This window comes from Polypterus senegalus, chromosome 5 (assembly GCF_016835505.1).
Source record: "Polypterus senegalus isolate Bchr_013 chromosome 5, ASM1683550v1, whole genome shotgun sequence".
NCBI classification, from domain to species: domain Eukaryota; kingdom Metazoa; phylum Chordata; class Cladistia; order Polypteriformes; family Polypteridae; genus Polypterus; species Polypterus senegalus.
Window position 1 is genome coordinate 181177880 of NC_053158.1, and position 23422 is coordinate 181201301.

Below are 23422 nucleotides of genomic sequence, written 5' to 3' on the forward strand. Positions count from 1 at the left end.
TGAGGTATGAGCTCATTGGCATTTTTCTTTTGCTATATTATTATTATGATTTAATTATATGGCTGACGCCATTACACACTTAACATAAAACTGATTACATTTCTTTTGGTGAAGTGGCTTGCTCATGGTCACACAGTGTCAGTAACGTGATTTGAACCCACAACCTCTGGGTTTGAAGTCCAAAATCTTAACCACTAAACCTCACTGCCAGCAGTGTGTATATATTACGGATTTTGGGTTGTGTTCTTTTTTGTAATATTTTTGAATACTGCAAATGGGTTTGAGGATCAAGAATCTGCAATACTATCATTATCAGTTAATGTTGGCAAGTTTCTCAAAACCCTTAAACACCTTTATGCGGCCCACCTGTCTGCAGGAAGCACTTCCTTAGTGTTGGTCCTTTGGGGCTCTTTTTATATGGTATTGTAAACTTCTCTGTCTTATTTTGTCCACATTGTTAAGGAATTTGTAGAAGATTACAGACTTTTTCATTTTATTCCAGAAAATACAGAAAATATTGTATTAAAAATATATTTTAATCAAAACAATTATAAATATGGAACTGTTGATGTTAATGTCCTCATCTTGTATAATAAGCCAAAAATACGGTGTCTGTCTAGCCCTCCAGTGACATTTTTTATGCGTGTCACTCTTACTACCCATGTCTTCAAATAAAGGCAAATACATAAATGTAGAAAATTAGTACTTTTAAAAATGCTGCTCATTTTTTAAGGTTAACCACTTACCAGTATGGAAACCAAAATTGGAGCTTTGATGATCCACCAGTATGGAGGTTCAATATCATTCCAGCAACTTTTACAAAAAAAAAAAAAATTACTTTTTAAGTAGGAACACAGGCAGGGAAGATTACATTAATAATTTTTAAGCTTAATACAAAAGTATGAATATATAATGACAAAAGAAAAAATCATTTTACAAATACTTTTACTGAAAATTCTTTCTGTTAATTCATGTTACTGACACAGATACAATGCAGATAGAAAGAAATGTTATGGAAAAATGCTAATTTTGTCTTCATTATGCTGCTACTGATGTCATACATATTGTCCTGTTCTGCAATGTATAGCCGCTTTTCCACTGCATAGTACGGCACGACACGGTTCAGTACAGCTCACTTTTGCGGGGCTTTCCACTGGGAACAGTACCTGGTACCTGGTCCTTTTTTTAGTACCACCTCAGCCGAGGTTCCAAGCGTGCCGAACCGTTACCAAAATGTGACGTGTAAACTCTGCTGGTCACTGATTGGCCGGAGAAAATCGTCATTACTGCGTCACTGGCTATTCTTTTCTTTAAAGGTACAGACACGCGGAAGTTTCGAAAGTTCTCCAGCCACTGAGTGTTTGTAAAACCGGGAACAATCACATCCCACCTCTCTGAAGCACGGTTAAATGTCCAAACAGATGGTCTGTTGCGGCGACTTTTTTGCAAAATGTGGAAGATCTGTAATATACAGAATCAGCATTTTAATGTTACACTGGCAGTTAAGTTCATTTTATGCTTTGCAACAGTGACAAAAGTTAGCTAGTGATGTGCTTTTTTTAGATGTTTAACCTTGCGCGTCATCGAGCTAAAGTGTTGTCGTTGTCTGCGTGTTGTTGTAAAAGTTCCACGGTGTCACTGCAGTAGAGGCGGCGCAACTATAACGACACGTGAATAATCCCGCCCACTCTAAAGCGGTACTAAACTGCAGTCGAAATGCAAACCGAGCTGAACTGAGCCGAACAAAGGTGAGCTGTACTGAACCGTGTCGTGCCGTACTATGCAGTGGAAAAGCGGCTTATGTGACTATGGCCTCCAGTTGACTGGTGTCCCAACCAGATTAAGTTTAAATTTTGTCCCTGATCTGGCAAAGGATGGAATTGTGGCAAGTCACTTAGGCAACTGAATAAAGAGAGAGAGAGGAGAGATTGGGAGCATGTGCTGATTACAGCACATTGACACATCCACCACACAACAAACCACCTGAATTGGAACCCGAGTGTAGCAGTGCAACGGGTGGCACCTCGGCACCACACTGGAACAATGGGAGGTTTTTGTACGGTGGCTGCAGTGCCAATCCTGTCACCAACTCCTGAGTTTTTCCTGCAAGTTGGAGAACCTGCTTGCAAGGCTGGATGCAGGTTAACGTCATACCCAGGACGAAGCAATGGAAGGTTAAGTGCCCAGAAGACAAATATTTATCAAAAACCCTGGCCAAATTGAAAAAACGGGGAATCAAACACACCTGGCATCAGACCCAAAACATTAATCAAAAGTCAAGAAACGAACTATTGAACGAAAACCAAAGAGCTATAACACACACATAAGTTTGAAGTTTTTTTAGTACCTACAATCTTGAACAACCAGTAAATGCATATGTTCTAGGCAAGCAGGACCTTACACACTCCCAGGCTTCCATGCCAAATACAGCTGTACCAGCTTCTAACAAAACTGACCACAGAATGGCAGCAACCACACAAAACAAAGATGGCACTGCAGGGAGACATTAAAATAATTTACTTTCATCAAAAGTAAAACGTAATAGTAGAATGAATTTATACATTACAAAAAGCCCTAATGGAAACCAGAAACAAGAACCAAATAGATATTCAGGCTTTCATCACATGTCTGAAAAAGCAGAAAGCCCTCTTAGCGATAGCTGAGATGTGCTGTGACCACTTTTGGTTATCTCTGATGGTAGCTTCAAGAAAGTTAAAGTTGCTGACCCTCTCCACTTAATTCATGCTGATGTCGATGAGAAAAATCCAGTAATCTATGACTAACTCGTTGTCTTTTCGGACTTTAAGGGTAAGAATTGGTTTTCGTGGCACCACTGTGATAGTAAGCCTATGTCTTTGTTGTAAGCTATCTTAAGTTATTTAAGTTATTTTGGTGATCAGGCCTAGGATCACTTTTACCAAGCAGTATTATTACAGTTAATTCCCAAAGATGTGTAACGAAGATTAAAATGATAATATTTATGAGTGTATACTGCCCAATAAAATGTGCTCCTGGATGGATGTTTTGTATGCATTCATTTAAATGAAACCATTGCTAGTGAGTCACATGGAGAACTACAAATATGAAATAAGCAACTATTAACAATAATAAATAAATTAAATTAAATTAAATAAGCAACTAATAATCACAATTGAGTACTTGCATTTTTGAAAATATTTTGAAACAGCTAAAATGAAAGTTGAACTGAATGGCCTATTTTCAGCCAAACTTTGCTGATGTTGTTTTCAGGAGGAAGGAAACAAAAGTACTTTTTTTATAAGAACAAAATGACCTAATAACCTGTCCAGGTTGCTTGTCAATGCAGTATGGTTGCATTATCTTAGTTTTCTATTTCATTTTTTATAAATTTATAAGATAACCTCTGAATGATGATCTGTCCATAAATATCTAATTTTATGCTTTGGTGTAGTTGGCATTCTTTCCATCAAGTTCATGGGATGCCTCCTTCTTCTGAATCCTTTCTTAGAGGACTGAACTTTCAGATTCTCTCTTATTTATGTCATAAATCCACAACTGTGCATTATTTATGTGTTTATTTTCTTGTTGGCATGCTGACTTCACAAAAGTAAAACTTTACAACTGAACAGAAGCTGATCTGTGGAGCATTTTTAAATTATTTACAGTTTATTACTTCTCTTTCTTTATGTTCACCTAGAAACAGGTGTTGCATTTTTTCAAATGAATATCAATATTGAAGAGTTTTGCTTTTCAGATTATGCACTGATGATCATGACATTTTGCAGTTATTTTACATTTCTGCATTTCTCTTCTATTTGTTTCTTACTGAGATTCAATGTGAACCTCTGAGCTGTTTCTTTTTACTCATTAAATTCACATTTCTCTACTTATAGAAACAGCACAGATAAACATTTTCTATACATTTTTAATTTAAAAGTAATTTTCTGCTTAAAATAGTCTTTACAACAGTACAGCCTTTTCTATGATATCATAAAATAATTAGCAGTCGTACTCCTCAGTTTTCATAAAATGCTCATTATACCAAAAAATGCACCCATTATTTCAAATTAGGGTACTAGGTTATTACCATAGCTAAATCTTTAAAGAAATAAACCATTCATTTCATCACCTTGTTCATTTCATTATAGGTTTAGAGATAGTTACAACTTTTCTTGACAACATCGAACACAAAATATGTCCATTCTTTTAGCTTTTCTGTACTTTAAACTAATGGTAATTATGTGCTTAAACTAGATCTCTGTCAAACAAAAATTTGTCTAAAATGTTAACTAATACATGTGGCCTGACATATCTTTAAAGGGTGGATTTAGAAAGTGACTGCAAAAAAACAAACATAACCCATTCTTCTAGTTTAGAAAAGTAGTCCTTATTTTGGTGCTCTGGAATTAGCTCAATGCAAATATTTAAAAAAACTGTAGTGATAGCAGCCATACCACCTGCACCAGGTAAGCCACCTGACACTAAGCATGTTAAGGCCCAGCCAGTACTTGTATGGGAGATAGATAGATAGATAGATAGATAGATAGATAGATAGATAGATAGATAGATAGATAGATAGATATAACTTTATTTGTCCCAAGGGGGAGATTAAAACTTTGCAAAACCTCAAGAAAAATATAAATATTACGACAATCCACAACCCTCCAAACAAACAAAACAACTTCTGGCTTGGATAATTAGAGATAATGCAAATGCCACAATGTTGAAAATCTTAATTTAATTACATAACCTGATCTTCATATGCTCTCTAAGCTAGCTTGATAACTTCACATGTTCACATTACCAATTAAGTACAGTAATTTGCTCTTCAGGACTGCTGCAAAAAATTAAAGTAATTGTGTCAATATTATAAGATTGTGGCTTATATGAACTCCTAATGCAAAGATTTACTCCACAACAACCCAAAGACTTCATATTATTTATTATTAACAATTGTATTACCCTCAACTGGTGATGCAGTTGTTAATTCTGATGTTGCTATACCCTGGAGACTAGGCTGAGATCCTGATCTGGCCACTGTCTTTTCAGAGCTTGCATACTCTCCTCATTTCTTTAGGTGTTTTATCCAGGCACAGCAAATTTTTTAAGTGCTAAAGATGTGTAAAGAGCTATCGCCCAAACTAATGCTCCTGCTTTCTCGGTGTGGCTAGAGGTACGAGGGTAAATGAAAAACTGAAGGCAACTTGAAAATTACACTGTAATCGCAATAGCTAGAAGCTGATGTTAGTCTAGTTAAAGCCAAGGTCAAATGAACATAAACACTCCTTCAGTGGATTGCACCATTGTTGAATCAAGCACCAGAAAATGTAAATGTGGACTTGTGTGTGTGATATTAATAGTCAGCCAGATTGCTTTGTCAGATACACTTGTTCTTCCTGCTTTAAAAATTTCTACGCATTCATAAACTTTTTTGTGAATCATACTGTTTTCACTTCTGTATTCAGCAAACATACTTCTGTGAATTTCAGCAGGTCTCACTCCCTGTGCCCAAACAAATCTCATGACAGAGTGTAGTTCAATAATGGTGTAATCCCGGAGAGGATTGTCCATGTTCATTTTACTTTGGCTTTAACTAGACTAATGGCAGAGTGCTGTGCTGTGTATGTTTGAAGTACATATAAGCCATTGTGAACATGTTGCATTGCGTCAGACTCTCTATGTTACGGATGCCGGGTACTCTTCAAATTGCCATTACTTTTTTATTTACCCTTGTATAATGTATGTTTGGCTCTCAAAAATCCTTAAAAGTAAATTAAGTGCATTCACCAAAAACAGGTGCTTGCTGATGTGCACTTTTTCATTTAATAAGCTCCATTTTGCAGAGCAAGAGCTCCTCTCTCAAGTGTCACTCCCAACTCTTCTGATATCTGAACACAGCTCTTGTTCTCTTCCCTGAGTACAAAAAACAATTTGTCATTTAATTTAGTAAAAAATCCTTTTTTTGCTTTGAGTTATTTATTGAGTCTATTATGGCCTTTGACTTTAATCAGCTCACAAAAAGAAAAACATGTACTGTACCATCTTTACTAACCACTCAACCGATTAAAATCAGTACATATAAGGTGGAAACATTGTACTGGGGTTCATTTTTTCTTTAAAAACTCACCCTTTATCATAAAGATAAGCCCTTGTGATGCTCCATGCAGCAATGAATACTGATGGACCCCCTAAACGTAGAGATTGAAAAAGAAAAAGATAAAAAAACATATCAACAGAGTGAACAATTACTGAACCAGCATAAAATAATCACTACAGTTGGGAAACTACATACATGAACCTTTATGGAGAAAAGTAAAGAAAAATGAAAATACAAAATCACAGACATGCCCGTCTGTCACATCAAGAGTCACTCAAAATCGTTCCCTTTAAGATGCCTTATGGCGTGTTATGGTATGTCTCATAATAAGTATTTCATATCAACTGAATACAGTGATCCCACGCTATATCGCGGTTCTGTTATCACGCCCCATGCGGATTTTTCTATGGAACATATCTAATTTTATACGCACATTGTACACTATGGTAGAGAAAGAGTTTCGCAATACAGTGCCCAGATGATTTCTTACAAAGCCCATTACTGGCTGAAAGAGGAGACTCAACCAATCAGAGTGCGATTTTCATTCTCTTGGGCTCTGATTGGCTGCTGCTAACGTGGTGTAATCTCGCAAAAATAGCGAGCGTGGGCCTCTGACGCATTTCAGTTCTCTGCGTATCGCGTACCTTGCTTGTGGTCCGATTATTGTGAGCAAACTTTTTTGTGAACCTTTCTTTTCATTTCAAGCCCTACGATGGCTCCCAAGTGTCCTGCATCTTCTAAGCCTTCTGGTAGTAGTGAGCCTAAGCGCCAGAGGAAGACCTTGATCATTCAGGAGAAGGTAAAACTCCTGGATATGCTTTGGGAAGGAAAGCGTTACGCAGACGTCGCTTACCATTACAAGTTTACAAGTGTTTAAAGCGTGTGGGAAGGGTATTTTAAGGCTTAAACTATAAAAAAAATGTTTATTTATATGGTCTTTCTATATCGCGGATTTTCACCTTTCGGTGAATATACAGTAGGTCTGGCATGTAATTTCCGTGATAGGCGGGGGATCACTGTACTGTATTATTTCACAATTTTTTTTATAAAGGTCTTACAAAGGAACACTCAAAATCCCAAAACGTTTCTGTAAAATTACTGCAGTTAAGCCATAAAGTATACCGAATTAAATGAATGCGACTGAAAAATCACATTTGAATAACACGGGAGAAACAAGTGCATAGAGAATAGTGGTGGAGAATTTTAGGCCATCAATTCCACATATTTTGCTCTACAAATTAATCAGTTTTACTTCCGTTAGAATGTAGAATCAGAAGACTTCTAGATTTTCCTTATTTAGCAGACAAGAACATGGACACATTTCCTATTTTTTCATATGAGGTGGTGTTAAAAGGTCAAAATAAGTTAATACTTGTTTTTTATTAAGGTTTGGCTTAGGATCATGATGTAGGATTTTCTGACATGAAAATCACAAAGCTTAAAAATAATTTAATCAATGCTGCAGATTTTTATCCAATGAAACTGCCAGATTGACATTTTTTATCACTCACGCTTGATGTGTGATTCAATAACTGTCATTACTGATCATTGCTAGTCACTTGCAGACTTACAAATAAGCTGACAAAACAATACACTGTATTACTATTATGTAAATATCCCAAGAACATTTCTGACTCTGCATGTGAAACACGGGTGCTACAGATTGGTTTTGGGTTTTTCTTTCCCTCACACTTTTCAAGCTTTTATTTGGGACTTTATACATGCCATTTTGGGTTACTCAATTAATTTCTGAAGTTTATTTTTAGTTTTGAACTTGATTTAATGGGGTTAAAAAATTTTATAACCTTTTGGAAGTAGTTGCCATAATGTTGCTATGAAGAAAAGACCAGGGGCCTCATGTATAATGCCGTGCGTAGAACTCGCACTATAACATGGCGTAAGCACAAAAGCCGAAATGTGCTTACGCACAGAAAAATCCAGATGCAGGAATCTGTGCGTACTCCAACTTCCACGTTCTTCCACTACATAAATCCCGATCAGCGTGAAAACTAACGCTCGTGCACGCGCATTTTGTAACGCCCCAAATCCTCCCAGAATTACGCCTATTTGAATATGCAAATCAATATAAATCGCCCTTAAGCGCAGCCTTCTGTGAAAAGACAATGGGAAAAGCACGGGGAAAATATAAGAATTTCAGCGAATACCAAGTGGAGGCAAAGGAAAAACATACTATTTGTTCAAATAAACCATGGTATAATCAACAAAATGAAGTTGATCGAGTGATATAGCGTGTTGGAGAAACTTGAAAGCTCACATTCACAAAATCGCACAGTGCCGGAAAAAAAAAAGAAGTCACATATCAAAGTTGCCGTGAAAAGAAGAGTTGTAAGCCCACTGTCTGAGTGTCATATGAAAGCTTATAAGGGTACAGAGAAAAAAGGCACACGGTGGGGAAAAAGCACGAAATGTCAACTTTAATCTCGAATTTTCCACTTTAATCACGTAGTTTATTTTGTCATTTAGTAGAACATTATAAACTTCATCTTAAAATCGTTTAATTAACCAGTTTCTCAAAATTACATCATAATTAAAGTAGCACGTTAAATGCTTTGTTTTGTATTTGATCTTCTACTCGTATGTGATCTATGTGTGTGAATCACTACTTGCTTCTTAAACTGGCTCTCTTCCTCCAACTGGACACAGAGTCCATTACATTTGTGATATTACAGCTCTCTGAATAACTAAAATACTGAGATGTATACGTGATGTCATTTTCATGATGATAGGAGCTAAAGCACATTATTAAACATGTGTTTCATGAGCCTCGTGCTCATGACAAGCATTATCTTTTGTCGAAATTTGTCGCTGCGTTTTTAGCTGTGTTGTTATTTTCTCTTTCTGTTTTATATTCAATATATATTGGCTTGGCCGCCCAAGAGTCCTTGCTTTTCTTTCCCCAAGTAACCAATCGCCATACAATCAGCTCTGTAATAGACGTTAAGCCATCTGTAAGCTTAGCGCCGATTCTTCAAAACGTTTAAAGAACATTGAAATATCTTCGTAGTACATGTTTAATTATTCTATCCTTCACGACACTCCCAGTGAAGAATATAGATTATTTAAATGAAGTTAAAGTTTTATGTGTATAATTTAACAAACATATTTTGCTTCATTTCACCTTAAAAATGATATCGTCATCATATGTAAATACGCTTTATAAAGTGGCCCAGGTTGTGAGATATTATAACTGTAGTGCAAGTTTACAGTGGGGTGATTGTACTTATAAGTACAAACAGTTCTACAAGGTGCAATTGATTGAGTGCATTTAAAGTTCTTGGGATTAAACTGTTTCTGAACCGCGAGGTCCGTACAGGAAAGGCTTTAAAACATTTTGCAGTGGCAGAGACAGCGTGTGCTTAATGCGTATACCGATAATTCTCTTTCCGATCAGCTGCTGCTGTGATTCACACTCAGATACAGTGATATAAATACTCCGAGTCGTGCAGTGAGAGAAATATGGAAAAAGATGATCCGCTGTGGCAACTCCTAACGGGAGGAGCTGAAAGAAGAAGAAGAAATAGAAGTGAGAGTAACAACGCTAAAGCAGTTATGGTATTTGGAATACTATGGCTGTTCCCTGGACCATTATATTGTTACGAGTTAATTACAATCAGATGCATTACACTAATAAACAATATGCGGTTAGTTTCTGTGTATTTATAAAGCCGCGTCATGAAAATAATGAGTAATCACACAAGAACAGTACCATTGCTTTGACGCTGGGTGCTGCCAGTTTGCAAAACCGAGCGGAGAACTTGCGTACGACAAGACATGAGGTACCGTGGAAAAGTGCGTGGCTTTACGCCAAGTGTAGGTTTTATACATCGCGATTTGAACGTGGAAAAGTTCTTACGCAACATTTCTGTGCGTACGCACCGTTTATACATGAGGCCCCAGAAGTGTGTGGCACGTCGTGATGGTATAAAAGTCATTTCCTGGTTATCCGAGAATGAGGATAAAAAACTACTTGTTGGTGTGTGCTTTGCTTTTTTGACTTGAAACATGACAGCTGACAGTTTCATTTTTTACCACAACTTTTTTTTAAATAAAATGTAGGTTTTCTCAAAAGATGGAACTGATTTTCAGTTTAGACTTTGGCAGTAATCATGACCAAGGAAAGAGGGGGAGTGGTAGGTCTTTAATTCAAAAATATAATCTTCTGTGAAGGGGCATCCTGTGTGTGAACTACTTTAATGTTCTAGTGGTTGATTATTTAACAATATTTTAGCAGAAATATGTGTGCTTTGCACATCGTGAACATACAACTGGATGACCTGACATTTTGCGACACGAGTATCATTCATTTTTTTTAATGGACGTTTTTGATATAAAATAGCTGTTGTCCAGCGTTGGTTATCACTGGGTCCTGTTCTATCTGAGACTTGTTATATATGTTCTTTATGGAAACGTAAGTTTTCTTTTTTATTCTGCCTTCACTACCAACTACTTGAGCTATGTAACATATATAAATGCACAATTTTTTAGTGGAGCTTTTCTAGTTGGATACTGAAAGCCAATTACGACTAATAAAGTCATTAAAATAAGTCTTCAGAAAGTGATAGGTATTCACTTCTGGCTTCCACAAATAGAATGATGGACTGACTGACAGCAGAAAATAACCAATGAAATTAGCAAAATAAGCCATATTGATAATGAGATGCTGCTGGAAGGTCTTTGCAATAGAAGGGGTTTGAAAAAACAAACAAACAAAAAACAAAGTTAAAACTCTGGAATATAACAGTAACACAGGGTGACAGAAATGTAATGGAGCAAAATACAAATGTACCTGAGTAAAACTAAAAAGTATTGTTTGCATAAATTACTGTGAAAAGGATCATTTAACCAAGCACATATTTAAGTATCAGTGACAAAGTAAGTGTACCAGCGACCACTTTTTTTTTTTTAAGTCAGCTTTTAATATATTCAGTGCAACTGCTGGATCTTTCATTTTGCTGTCCCAGGACCTTAAGAAGATATAATTTCCAAAACCAAATAGTCTAAAAACTGACTTAGTAAACACTGAAAAAGCATCAATGATTTTTTTGTAATCAAGTTGCCTGGTAAACCTCATATGTAACTGAAAATCAGAGCCAATGAAGAGTAGACAGTGGTGATTAAGAAATGCTAACTTAAGGTGTGGCAAAAGCGTTCAAGAAAAGGTAATAGCTGATGTTTAAATGTTTGCTTTTATGACCTAAAGAATTAGTAAAATAAAGTCAAAGCATGTCAGCCAGAACCCCACATGAGACCTGGAAAGGACTCTGAGGTATAATATGTAATATGAGCTGAACTTAATTTTACTTTGCTTTCCCCCTTCTAGTGCATGAAAATAAGAAAATTAAAAATAAGAAAATTTTTGAGTCAGTGTCAGATGCAGGGACTTTTGGTAATCCTCTACAATTGTAATCCAGGTACACATACACTATGCAGCACATCAATTAATTAAAGTCTTGAATTAATAAACCTGGCAATAATTAACATCAACAAATCAATATATTAATAAAATAAACACATTATGCAAGAACAATAAAATTTGTATAATAAAACTAATATAATATGAATTGAGTGGATGTGAATTTTATACAAACTTACACATCACTTCAGGAAAAAAATCTTAGCTCAAATAGAGGTCTGAATTAACATAGATCACTGTTGCTGAGACAGAACAGTGTACATGATCTTAACACATTTCTTTCAAACAGTGGCACTTATTATTCTACATCCTTGTAGTGGACTTGTAGATTCCAGGTGTGAGCTCTTCAGGTTAGCCTTCATCCACAGAATGAGGTACAAGAACCCAATCTCCCTGAAATGCAATCAGGCCATCTCTAGACTTAAATTAAGAAAGTCTCCACTAGGATGATAAACAAGGAGATGTGAGGAAGGAGAAATGTAGCTTATGGCAGGATAATAAAAGGAAATTTTAAGCTTTCTTGACTATTTTTCATTACACTTTACACTGAGGTGGGGGCGGTTGCTACCTTATTAGTAGCTTAAAAGAATCACCTTACGATGCATTCAAGTTCCTGCAAATTATAACATGTGATAAACAAAAGAAAAGAGATTTAAAAAAAACAGCCCCCAACAATGTTTCACATTGTATTTATACATATTTAAAATTTTAAAATAGGCTCAATTGAGATTTATTCTTTGGATATCTAGAAACTTTTGCCCAGGTCAGGTCAGGTCAGGTCGGGGGAGCATGCACTGGTACAGCACGTTGTTGCACTCACCACATGATGGAACAGCTCAGAATCCCGGTTGGCAACCCCCTCAGGCAGACGCACGGACCAGTCCCACCCTTTGGAAATGACCCTCTATCTTCTGCAGTCAGTTGTTACGTGAACATCCCCTTGGCCTGGTCCAGCCGCTGGGCCCCTCAACAATGAGGATCCTGAGAGCTGGATCACCATTGAAGAATCGCGCCACATGGCTGTAGTGCTATAACTGACGCTCCTTCACAATGCAGGTAATGTGCCTCATTCAGGACTTTGAAAACAACCGTTCATTCGACACAAAGTCAAACCAGCGGTACCCAAGCATTCTCTGAAGACACAGTACAGAAGGAATCCTAGTCTTCGTCTCAGGTTACTGGATAGTATCCATGTCTCGCAACCATATAGCAAGACAGGAAGCACCATGACTCCAAAGACTTGCACCTTCGTCCATTTGCAGAGATATTGGGACCACCATACGCCACATATGCAGCGACCTCATGACCCCCCCATGCTCTCCTAATCCATCTACTGACTTCATAGGAAGAGACAGATACAATGCTGATGGCTGTGCCCAAGAGGTCATTAAAGCCCTGGATCTTAGTTGTTATCCAGGACACTCGAAAGCTTAGACACTCAGACTCCTGGCTCAGTTTCTCGAGAGCTCCAATCACAGCCTCTTTTGACTCCACAAAGATCACAGCATCGTCAGTAAAGTCAAGATCAGTAAATCTTTCTTCACTAACAGATGTCCCACAGTCGCTGGACCCCACGACCTTGCGCAGACATCCAGTCCATACAATCATTGAACTGAGTAAGAGCAAGAACACACCCGTGACGAACCTCAGAATCAACTCACTCACAGTACCAGTGTACAGGCTGGCCATGACATCCAGCAAAATTTTAGGATGTTCCATAATGAAATTAAATTATATTAAATTCAAAAATAAATTTAATTAGCACATAATTAAAGTTCCTAATGGGTTCTACCAGTGTATAAAATTAAGTGGATTACCTAGTTACCTAATGATAATAACGCATACTCTCTGCAAAGCTTCACAATATGACATAGACCTTTTAAAGACAGTTTCAAAATGAAGACAAAAGAGCACTCCAAGCAAGTCAGTCATTTGAGTATAGAAAAGAAGAAGCTGAACAGAAAGGTATAAAGTCATGTCGGGGGTGCTATATGTCCCTTGGAGCTCAGTGCAGTCCATTGTGCAGGAGTGAAAAGAGCCCGTTCCTCTAAATTTTCTAAAGAAATCTACCAAAAGACCACTTGTCACACAAAATTTGTTATGAAACTCTATAGCTGCAATAAGAAATGTTCATGAATCAATACTTTTTTTTTTTAAAGAAATCCATCAGATTGGCCACAGAAAACAACATGTAGAACATTTTGTAATCTAATGTCAGTTTAGTCTAGAATGCTAAGTGATATGTATACTGCAAAACAAATACTGTAGATACATCAGCTAACACCATCTTCATTCTTAGGAATGGTATTGGCAGTATAGTGCTAATGAGATGCTTTTCAAAGAGAAGGAACTGAGCAGCTTGTTGGGACTGACTTAAAAATGAACAAGGCAAAATGCCTAAACATACTGGAAAAAACTTTTGTCTCTGTGCAAGAAAACCTAAACTCTGGAATGATTAATAACCACAAAAGTTTTTTGTTCATTTAAATCCAATCTTCGGAAACCAGCAAGTGCATGGTGCTGACCTTTATACATTCGCTATGGTGATGTAATTTATCATAACTCCTGATTGCCATGTGGTAGCAAAGGGAATAGGAACATAAACAAATCCTCTCAAAAAACTGAGGTGCACAAGGAAAATAAAATGGCAGCACACCAAGATGTAAAATAATTTTGGATGCCTAAAAATGACCTCAAGTTCTCAAGCTAATTACAGAAATAATGCATTGTTCTTCAAAACAATGGAAAGGGAGAAAAAACTCAAAAAAATCTAGAAACTAATGCAGAGACAAATTTAAATTCTGAATTACAACAAAGCCCTGTCATAAGACTGGGGCTCCAAATCCATCCACCAGGTGTTTTTGTGTGGTGGGACAGAAATTTCTGAAGCAATTTAGCGCCATGAATATGATTAAGGCAATCCCAAGAATTTATCTCTGGTTCATAAGCCTGTTAATAGACCAAATAATAAATCCGTGAATAGAAAATAGTAAATCTGTTGCCTTCAAAAATGTTATAAAATTTTGAAAAAATGCTGGTGCATTGGTCAAACCATATACTGTAGAATAATGCAGTACTCATAATATCAATGGCAGTGAATGGTAGTATTAAACATGATTTTCTAATCATCTTCGCTTCTTACTGAATGAGGAATGAAGAAATTAAGAGAAAGGTAAGGGTATACAATTATGATTTTATTTGATTCCATATAATCAATACAAGGGCATAAACTCACATTTTAATTCTTCACAAAAAAAGCCAGCATCAGTTGGACTGTTAATTGGATTAATACATCCATTTTCAAGATTTTCCCTATATAAGGAAGACTCTGATAGTGTTTAATTTTTTTATAACCAAGTATCTTACCTTTCATTTTTACAGGTCCCATAACTGAACAGAACAATTAATAGCTGCTGCCACATTTGATCCCCACAAAGACGTCCTCACAGATGAGCCCATGTCCACCAGTTCACATTGAACACAAACTTCTCTATAATCATTTTCTAAACGGTCTTTACTTGTTGATTTCCCTATAAGACTGAAACCACATGAACTTATTACATTAAGTCTAAGAGTTATCTGGCTATTTAGAAATATCAATTTCCTTTCCACTATTGCCCAGTTGATTTTCCAAATGTCCTAGCTAAGTGCAATGAGACTGATTTTTCAGTTCAGTTGAGACATACTTATATCTAGTCATATAAACAGTAAATCCTTGATAATGTGCAAAGGTAATAGAGACTTTACTGGATGCAAGATAAATACTTAAAATTTATGACACTGCAGTTTTTTTTCATTTATACATTATTACAGGTAGTCAGTCCCCAGGTTACGGACATCTGACCTACGACTTATGAACGGGGCCGCATCTGCGACGCTTGCGCCTTAGTAACTGCTGCTCCGTCATCTTCAGCCTGGGGATGCTGCAAGCGGTGGCTGGACGGACGCTGGAGGGGGGTGATTTCGCTGCTTGAGCAGTGTAGTGTTCGTCATGCGGCTCCCGGCAGCAAGCAGTGACCCATGGTCCATAGTCACCGGGGCCACAGCTATTGCTTATGTGCAGGACGGAGGCTTGATGGGCTGGTTCGCTGCCCGTCCATTACGCCACTACTACTCCTGACTGGACGCAGGCTGGATGGAGTGGAGGGGGGCGTTTCTTTACCCTCCCACCACACATGGCTGCCCAGTTTGTTCTTGGTGGGTGTCTGGTAATGCTGCAAGTAGTGACCCAGTTGTGGCTGAACGGAGGCCATTGAGGGTGAATGGGGCAGTGGGAGGGGAGCATTGTAGTGTGCCTCGGTTGGCTGCCTGTTGAATGGGGGCGGTGGTGGGCGATTCATTACCCGCCTTTGGCTGTACCGTGTTCGTTCTCGGTGGGCAGACGCTGCATGCAGCATACTGTAGTGAAGGTGACTGTGTGGTGGGCGAATGCTGAATCTCTCCTCGCTGCCCCCATTCATTCTCAATAGCAAGATGTGCTGTTACACAAATAGCAGGAAGTTGTCTCTTGTCATTACATCAGACGTATTGACGACGGGTGCCTTCCTGCTGTGATGGCGTGCTGTGCAGAAGAGCTCATCTTAACCTTTTGTCTTCACCCTTCAAGAATGTCTCACAAATCTAATGCAAGTGCTGGTGACACAGTAAAGAACAGAAAAACCATCACCACTGAAATTAAAGTAGAAATAATAAAAAGGTCAGAGAGAGGTGAATCCCCATCATTCATTGGCAGAGCACTTGGTTACGGTCAGTCAACAATAGCATTTATTTAAATAATGTACCTGTTCCGACTTACATACAAATTCAACTGAAGTACAAACCTACAGTCCCTATCTCGTACGTAACCCAGGGACTGCCTGTATACTTTTGGGAGGTGTTTTGGAAAGAAGAATGCATATTTACTACTAAATTTACCAAATCTAATTTTTCAAAATCCCCTGACTCCAAGATCTTAAATGCTTCAAAACCAAAACATTGTTGGGGAATGAGTCCCTGTGCAAGACATTGTATTGTTTCTAATTTACTGAAGACAAGCATGCAGTATGTTGTTCTGTTTTCCAAGAAAGACAGTGATTAAAAAAATACATACCCCAGCCAATCAGGACATACCACCAGAAATATTTTCTTTCAGAGAAGAATGAGATGACCAATAAGGTGTGAAGATACAGGCCTTCCACCAGGAGCCAAAAGAAGTTGGCCATTATACAGTAGTGGAAAAAGACGACAGCTGATTTGCAGCCCACCTAAAATTAATAATAATAACACTGAAGTAACAAGTAAATATTTATATATAAATGAAACTGCAGTGCACTGCTGAATGAAAGCTAAAGATGGTCACTGAAACATAAGCTGAAGTGGTTAACACTCCATACTTATTATACAATCATTTAATGAAATCATATATCATATCTTTATAGATAAATGGATAGGGAAATACACATGAAACACTTTATAAAATTAAGGATAGATAGATAGATAGATAGATAGATAGATAGATAGATAGATAGATAGATAGATAGATAGATAGATAGATAGATAAAAGGCACTTTATATAATACAGACAGATAGATGGTAGTTTATTAATACCTATTAATACTTGAAGGGAAATTCACTAGTCATGGCAGCAACAAAGAATATAAATCATAGTGTTAAAAAAACAACTAATAGATTAATGGCCATAACCTTTACATATAATCAAATAATGATATAAGATCAAGAAAGTGTATCTTTATCTCTTTTACCTAGTAATTGCGAAGACAGACATAATAGGATGAGGCATTATATAGTCTGTTGGCTTAAGGTAAGAAACAGGCTGAGTAATGCCTCTTAGCACACCATATTGGAAAAAGACAACATGAAGAGGATGAACAGCATTAGTCATGGTGGCCTCTAACTTTGCTATCATCCTGTTATATGCCAATATCTCCAATACATCTAGGTCATTCCTCTAATGTATCTGGCTTTCCTGATTGGTATATTCAGGCCTTCTGACATCCCCTGCGCTAATGTTAGCAAATGCAAAGTACAGCAACAACAACAACAACAACATTTATTTATATAGCACATTTTCATACAAACAGTAGCTCAAAGTGCTATTGGGCATTGGGCAGTACACTTGCAATTACAGATTGGCACACTTCCTACACCAATAGGTCACAAAAATATTTTTTATATAATATTTTTTCAGCACACTTTTTATTTCTGGGTCACGGGGAGGTAATACAGTATACTACAAAATATTATATACAATATAAAAGACTACAACTACAGTTGATTGGAGAAATTGGGCAGACAAGAACTGGTGCTTTACCATTCATAGCTTTAAGGGAGAGCGGCAAAGAGAGAGCCACTGTTTAAAAAAAAAATTAAAAAATACAAATGACATCTCAGCTAGAGTTTGCCAGAAGGCACATAAGAGACTCTGAAGTCAGCTGGAAAAAGGTTCTAATGCTAGCCAAAGCCCATATAGAGCCCTTGTTGGGGGTGTGATCCACCTTAGTGTCTGTGGCACACTCCCCACTTAAGTTACAAAAACGGTGCCCCTTGGTTGACAGTGCAGCCTGGAATTTAGGATTGTGAAGCATGCGCTGCTTGAGTTACATTAAAGTTGCCCTTATGTGTCCGGAGCGTGCAACCCTTAACTAGCATAAACAGTGCCACTTTGGGTGATGTCGCCCCAGGTGGCTGCCTTTGTTGCTTGATGGATTGACTGAATTTAGAAGATTCAAACTTTTTGTCTATTAGATTAACCATGTACATATTCAAAAACAAACTATGTCCACCAAGAAGCATGGTGATGGTAGAGTGAGGCTGTGGGGATGCATCTCTGCAGCAGAACCTGGGAAACAGGACACCTGGAGAAACACCTTATGTAATCTGCAAGAAACCTACACCTTGGGAGATTTGTTTTCCAGCAAGACAACAAGCTCCAGCATAAAGCCAAATCTAACAGGAACAGCTTAAAGCCAAAACTACACAAGAATGGCTTAAAACAACAATGTTAATGTCCTGGTGTGGTCCAGTAAGAGTTTAGTTCTCAATCCAGTTGGGAATTTGAGGTTGGACTTAAAAAGTGTGTTTACTTGCAAAGCCTGTGTTGTGCTCTCCTGATAGACTTTGACCAGATTTGCAAAAAAGAATGAGGAAAAATAGCAGTGTCCAGATGTACAAAGCTGACAGAGATCTGTCCACAAACTCAAGGCTATCATGGCTGCCAAAGGTGAATCTACTAAATACTGACTTGGTTTAACTACTTATGCCCTGAATTATTTGGTGTTTTGTATACGTAATTAACTTAGAACACAAACAAAAAGAATTGTTACTAATTGTATGTGAAATTTTGCAAGTTTCCTTTGATAAAGGTGACAGCCAAATATGTAATTATTAACTACTATTCCATTATGCAGCCCGGAAATTTAATAAAACAAGAAAAATGGGGAAAGATGTATAAAAAAGGCAGATGGTGTTAAAACAAGAAAAAAAATATATTTTCAGGTTCTTAAATCCTTCAGAGGATTGCCCAAAGCAAACTTATAAACAAGCTGTAAAAATGAATTTCAGTATCAAAAGGTTCAAACATAATACTTGTTAAGTTTGAGTAAAGTCTTTCCAACAGTGTCCTACCTCTCCACGTAGACAAGCAAAACCTCACACATTCAAAAATTCATTGCCGACCTTTACAGTAACAATAATGAGTGATCCAACTTTAACAGGTAAAGTATATTCTCAAAACTGCACACATGCACACCCACTCTTGGCCAGTTTTGAGTCATCAAGTAATCTAACGCCCATGTCTTTGGGCATGTTACAAGGAAACTCAGAGGAAAATGAGAAAAATAAGGTCTGTCAGCAACCATGCAAGATATTTGAACCCAGGATGCTGGATCCATGAACCAGCTTTGCTAATTACCTTTATAATGATACAGTAATTATAATGACAAAAAGGGACAATGAGCTGCAATTAAAAAAACAGCTGTGAATGTAGTAATACATTTAAACACACATAAATGAATAAACTTTATTTTGTCTATACACTTTCCCCAGTGACCATATGGGTTCAGTTAATGTAGGGATGCTACACTCGTATATACTGCGTGTGTGTGTATATATATATATATATATATATATATATATATATATATATATATATATATATATATATAAAAATATATATATATATATATATATATATATATATATATATATATATATACATACAAGGTGTGGCAAAAAGTAATGAGACTGGCAGCACTGCAAGCGATCTGCGCGCGCTGTTGTCCTTGATAGAGCACGTGTATCAGTACCCTCCCATTGCTCAGTGCGAGTTTCAACTCCTTCCGTTAACTACGTGATTTTTGTGACTGCTATTAGCGAAGTTGTGTTTTTGGTTGTGCGTCACGCAAAATGGAACAGCGGAATTTGGAGCAACGTTGTGCCATTAAATTTTGTGTTAAGCTTGGAGAATCGGCAAGTGTGGCGTTTGAAAAGTTAAAACAGGCCTATGGGGAACATTCTTTATCCCGAGCTCAAGTTTTTCAGGAGGCCTTCAACCGAAAACCAATGAAAACATCGAGCGTGTGAACACTCTTGTGAGATCAGACCGTCGTTTAACATTAAGAATGTTGAGTGAACAATTAAATTTGAACAGATTTACCGTTCATCAAATTTTGACTGAACATTTGCACATGCTAAAGGTCTGTGCCAAAATGGTGCCGAAAAACTGCCCTCTCCATAACAGAATTTTTGACCTCAAAAGGCATTCCTGTGGTTCCCCAGCCCCCTTATTCACCTGACCTCAGTCCGTGTGACTTTTTCCTTTTTCCTAAACTGAAAAATGTCCTCAAAGGACGTCATTTCGGGACTTTAGAAAACATCCAAAAGAGTGTAACGGACATGCTGAAGACCATACCGGTTGAAGACTTCCAGCGCTGCTACCAACAGTGGGAACAACGTCTCCATCGGTGTGTAGCTGCCCAAGGGAACTACTTTGAAGGGGATAACATTGATGTTTGAAAAAAATAAAAACTTTGGTAAATAAAAAATCAGTCTCATTACTTTTCTGCCACAGCTCGTATATATATAGTATATATGGAAGTGAAGGTGCGTGATATGGTGTGCATATTTGTAGCTAGTAATTCACAAATGGAGAGAATGGATAACACATCTTAAAATAGTTTTTTTATTCCTAAGCTTTCAGCAACCTACCAAGTGTCATCATCAGAGGAAAATGATTATAGACATACAGGAATCAAGGCAATATATAGCAAATGAGGGGGTGGGGGTGCAAGGTGGTGGTCAAAAAGGTGAAGTTTGGAGGGTGTTGGTCATAAAGTCTTTTTTATTATTTAGGTGTCCTTCTTTTTAAGCCTCTATATGCTGGTTTATGTCCAAATATCTGTTAATGGCATTTTCATTTGAGAGCCATCATTTAGCCAGCTCTGTAGTACTTTTAGTATTAGCCCTAAATTTTAGTTACACTGTGTCCCAGTTAAAGGTGTATCCGGTTGTATTTTTATTTATATTCCGATGTTCTTATATGTGTTTTGCGAGTGTTTTAGATGTTTGTCCCACATATACAGCTGGACATGCACTGCATGGTATACTGTATACTGCGTTCCATTTCTCTGATGCAGATTTTTTGCTTTTGGCATAAGTAAAATAAATACCGTGGGGATTAGATTGTGTGATTTTTTTTAAATATGATTCCAGCAGGCAAAGCACACAATATCTGAGTAAAAAAGAAACTGTAATGCAATAGCAGATGTTCAGTTGAATACGTGTCTCCCTAAACAGTTCATGGATTTACGTAAATTTCCTCTGACCCATTCTAATAACAAGCATCAGGGATCTTGGCAGCACTGACCGTAATAAACCCTGAAGCCTGACTGAATGGTACATCTGCTTTTCGATGGGGCAATGTAGTGCTGCCAGGAATCTGTAGATAAACACCAGCACTGAATATTAATACGAGTAACTTATTTATTTTTAACACACCAACAGACAGCATAGTAAATGTTTAATTTAACAAGGGTTTTCCAAAGGAATTCTCCTGTGCTATGATCTGTACTCACCTTAGATTAAGCAACAGAGTAACATAATCTCTTCATAACTAAATTTAAAAGCTTTATAAGAATTACAATATGCTTTTGTCACCATTTACCTACAATCTCTTTGGAAAGTTAAAGCTTCAAGTACAGCATTCTGCATATTTTTTTCCATAATTTTAATTTATGCTGCCATAGTTGTACTGATCAGCAGAATCACACCACCTACTTGGGAAGCTGTTTATTCAATCAATTATTTTGCATATCCTATCAAAAACAAAGGATCCAAAGCAAATGAAATATAAATATACTGAGGCACGCTGGTGTTGCTACTCAGATTCCAGTTGAATTCTCATGTGGCATTTTCCTGTGAGGTCTTTTGTTTGTTGTACATGTAAACATGTTACATTCGGGACACTCGGGACATTTTTTCTTTATTCCAAAGAGATGATTTTTTGCTGTGAGTAAGTGCCTATGAGTGTGGGCTCTGCAATAGACCGACATCCCAGCTAAAGTTGGCACCTTTCTTCTGGCCATTGCTGGGCTCTCCTCCAGCTTCCACTGACCACATACTGAATTGGTGGTTAGAAATACTGTATAAATAAATGGATTAAAAAATAATAAATGATAATCAATCCAGGTATTTTTAACAACTTTACTCCACTTTAAAAGTTGTGGGTGCCACAGCCTATTCCTGGCAGCACTGGGTGCTTGGAAGACACCAGACTTGTTAGTCTTAAGATGGACTCACACTCACTTTATAGTCACTACTTAGCAGGTACTTGCATGTCATTGGGTTGTGGGGGAAAAAAACTAAAAGTGCTCAAAATAAACCCAATGCAGAGACACAGACTCCACACAGATAGTGTCCACAGTAGTCTTATTTATAAAAATTTGCATGAATGTGCTTGCCAAAAACAGGAAAATGTGTATGCCAAAAATAAAAAATCAGATTTATAAAACCTGGTGTATGCTCATTTCAACACAATTTGTCCTTTATAAATCACGATCACCTTCTCTTCAGGAAACACGTGTCGAACTTATATCCATATACGGAGCATTTTAATTAACCTCATACGTATGCAATCAGAATGCTCCAAAATTCATTGGCCGGTAGAACTGCCCTGCTCCTGACACGTCCAGAGCTGGCCACCTACATTCAAGAATATCTGGCTGTGTTCCACAACTTAGAGTACAAGATCATGCGTGGCATTATAGTGTCTCTCTTTGCATTTTGGGGGGACAGGGAAAGGCACAAGGTGCCAGTGTCTGAGTGGGTAGCTGCTATCATTTGGTACATGTAATGACATGTACCAAAGGGACGGCACGATGACACAGTGGTAGCGCTGCTGCCTCGCAGTAAGGAGACCTGCGTTCGCTTCCCGGGTCCTTCCTGCGTGGAGTTTGCATGTTCTCCCTGTGTCTGCGTGGGTTTCCTCCGGGTGCTCCAGTTTCCTCCCGCAGTCCAAAGACATGTAGATTAGATACACTGGCAATCCTAAATTGTCCCTTTTGTATGCTTCTTGTGTGTGTGTGTGTGTGTGTGTGTGCCTTGTGGTGGGCTGGCGCCCTGCCCGGGGTTTGTTCCTGTCTTGCGCCCTGTGCTGACTGGGATTGGCTCCAGCGGACCCCAGTGATCCTGTGTTAGGATATAGCGGGTTGGACAATGGGTGACTAAATAATACAGGCCATATGAAAACCTGAGGTTTCAGCTAGTTATCTTACCAAAAGCCAGCCACCGCATGCAACTCCATCATGTTTGTCAAAGCTACTTTTCTTCAAAACAAACATGGGCTGACCCAGGCCACGGAGACACAATGTTTCTCAGCCACCTCATGGAATCACAGACGACTTGTACATTATTGAAAT

General features: G+C 37.7%; 1 protein-coding gene across 1 annotated transcript in view; it reads right to left on the reverse strand.

Moving 5' to 3' along the window:
- The window catches only part of vipr1b (vasoactive intestinal peptide receptor 1b), a 239703-nt gene that overhangs the window by 28854 nt on the left and 187427 nt on the right, over positions 1 to 23422 (reverse strand). The window contains exons 7-9 of the mRNA XM_039753682.1: positions 16600 to 16753; positions 6107 to 6167; positions 747 to 813 (exon numbers count right to left, since the gene is read on the reverse strand). Coding sequence (XP_039609616.1) covers positions 747 to 813; positions 6107 to 6167; positions 16600 to 16753 — 282 coding nt within the window. The remainder of the gene's footprint in view (positions 1 to 746; positions 814 to 6106; positions 6168 to 16599; positions 16754 to 23422) is intronic.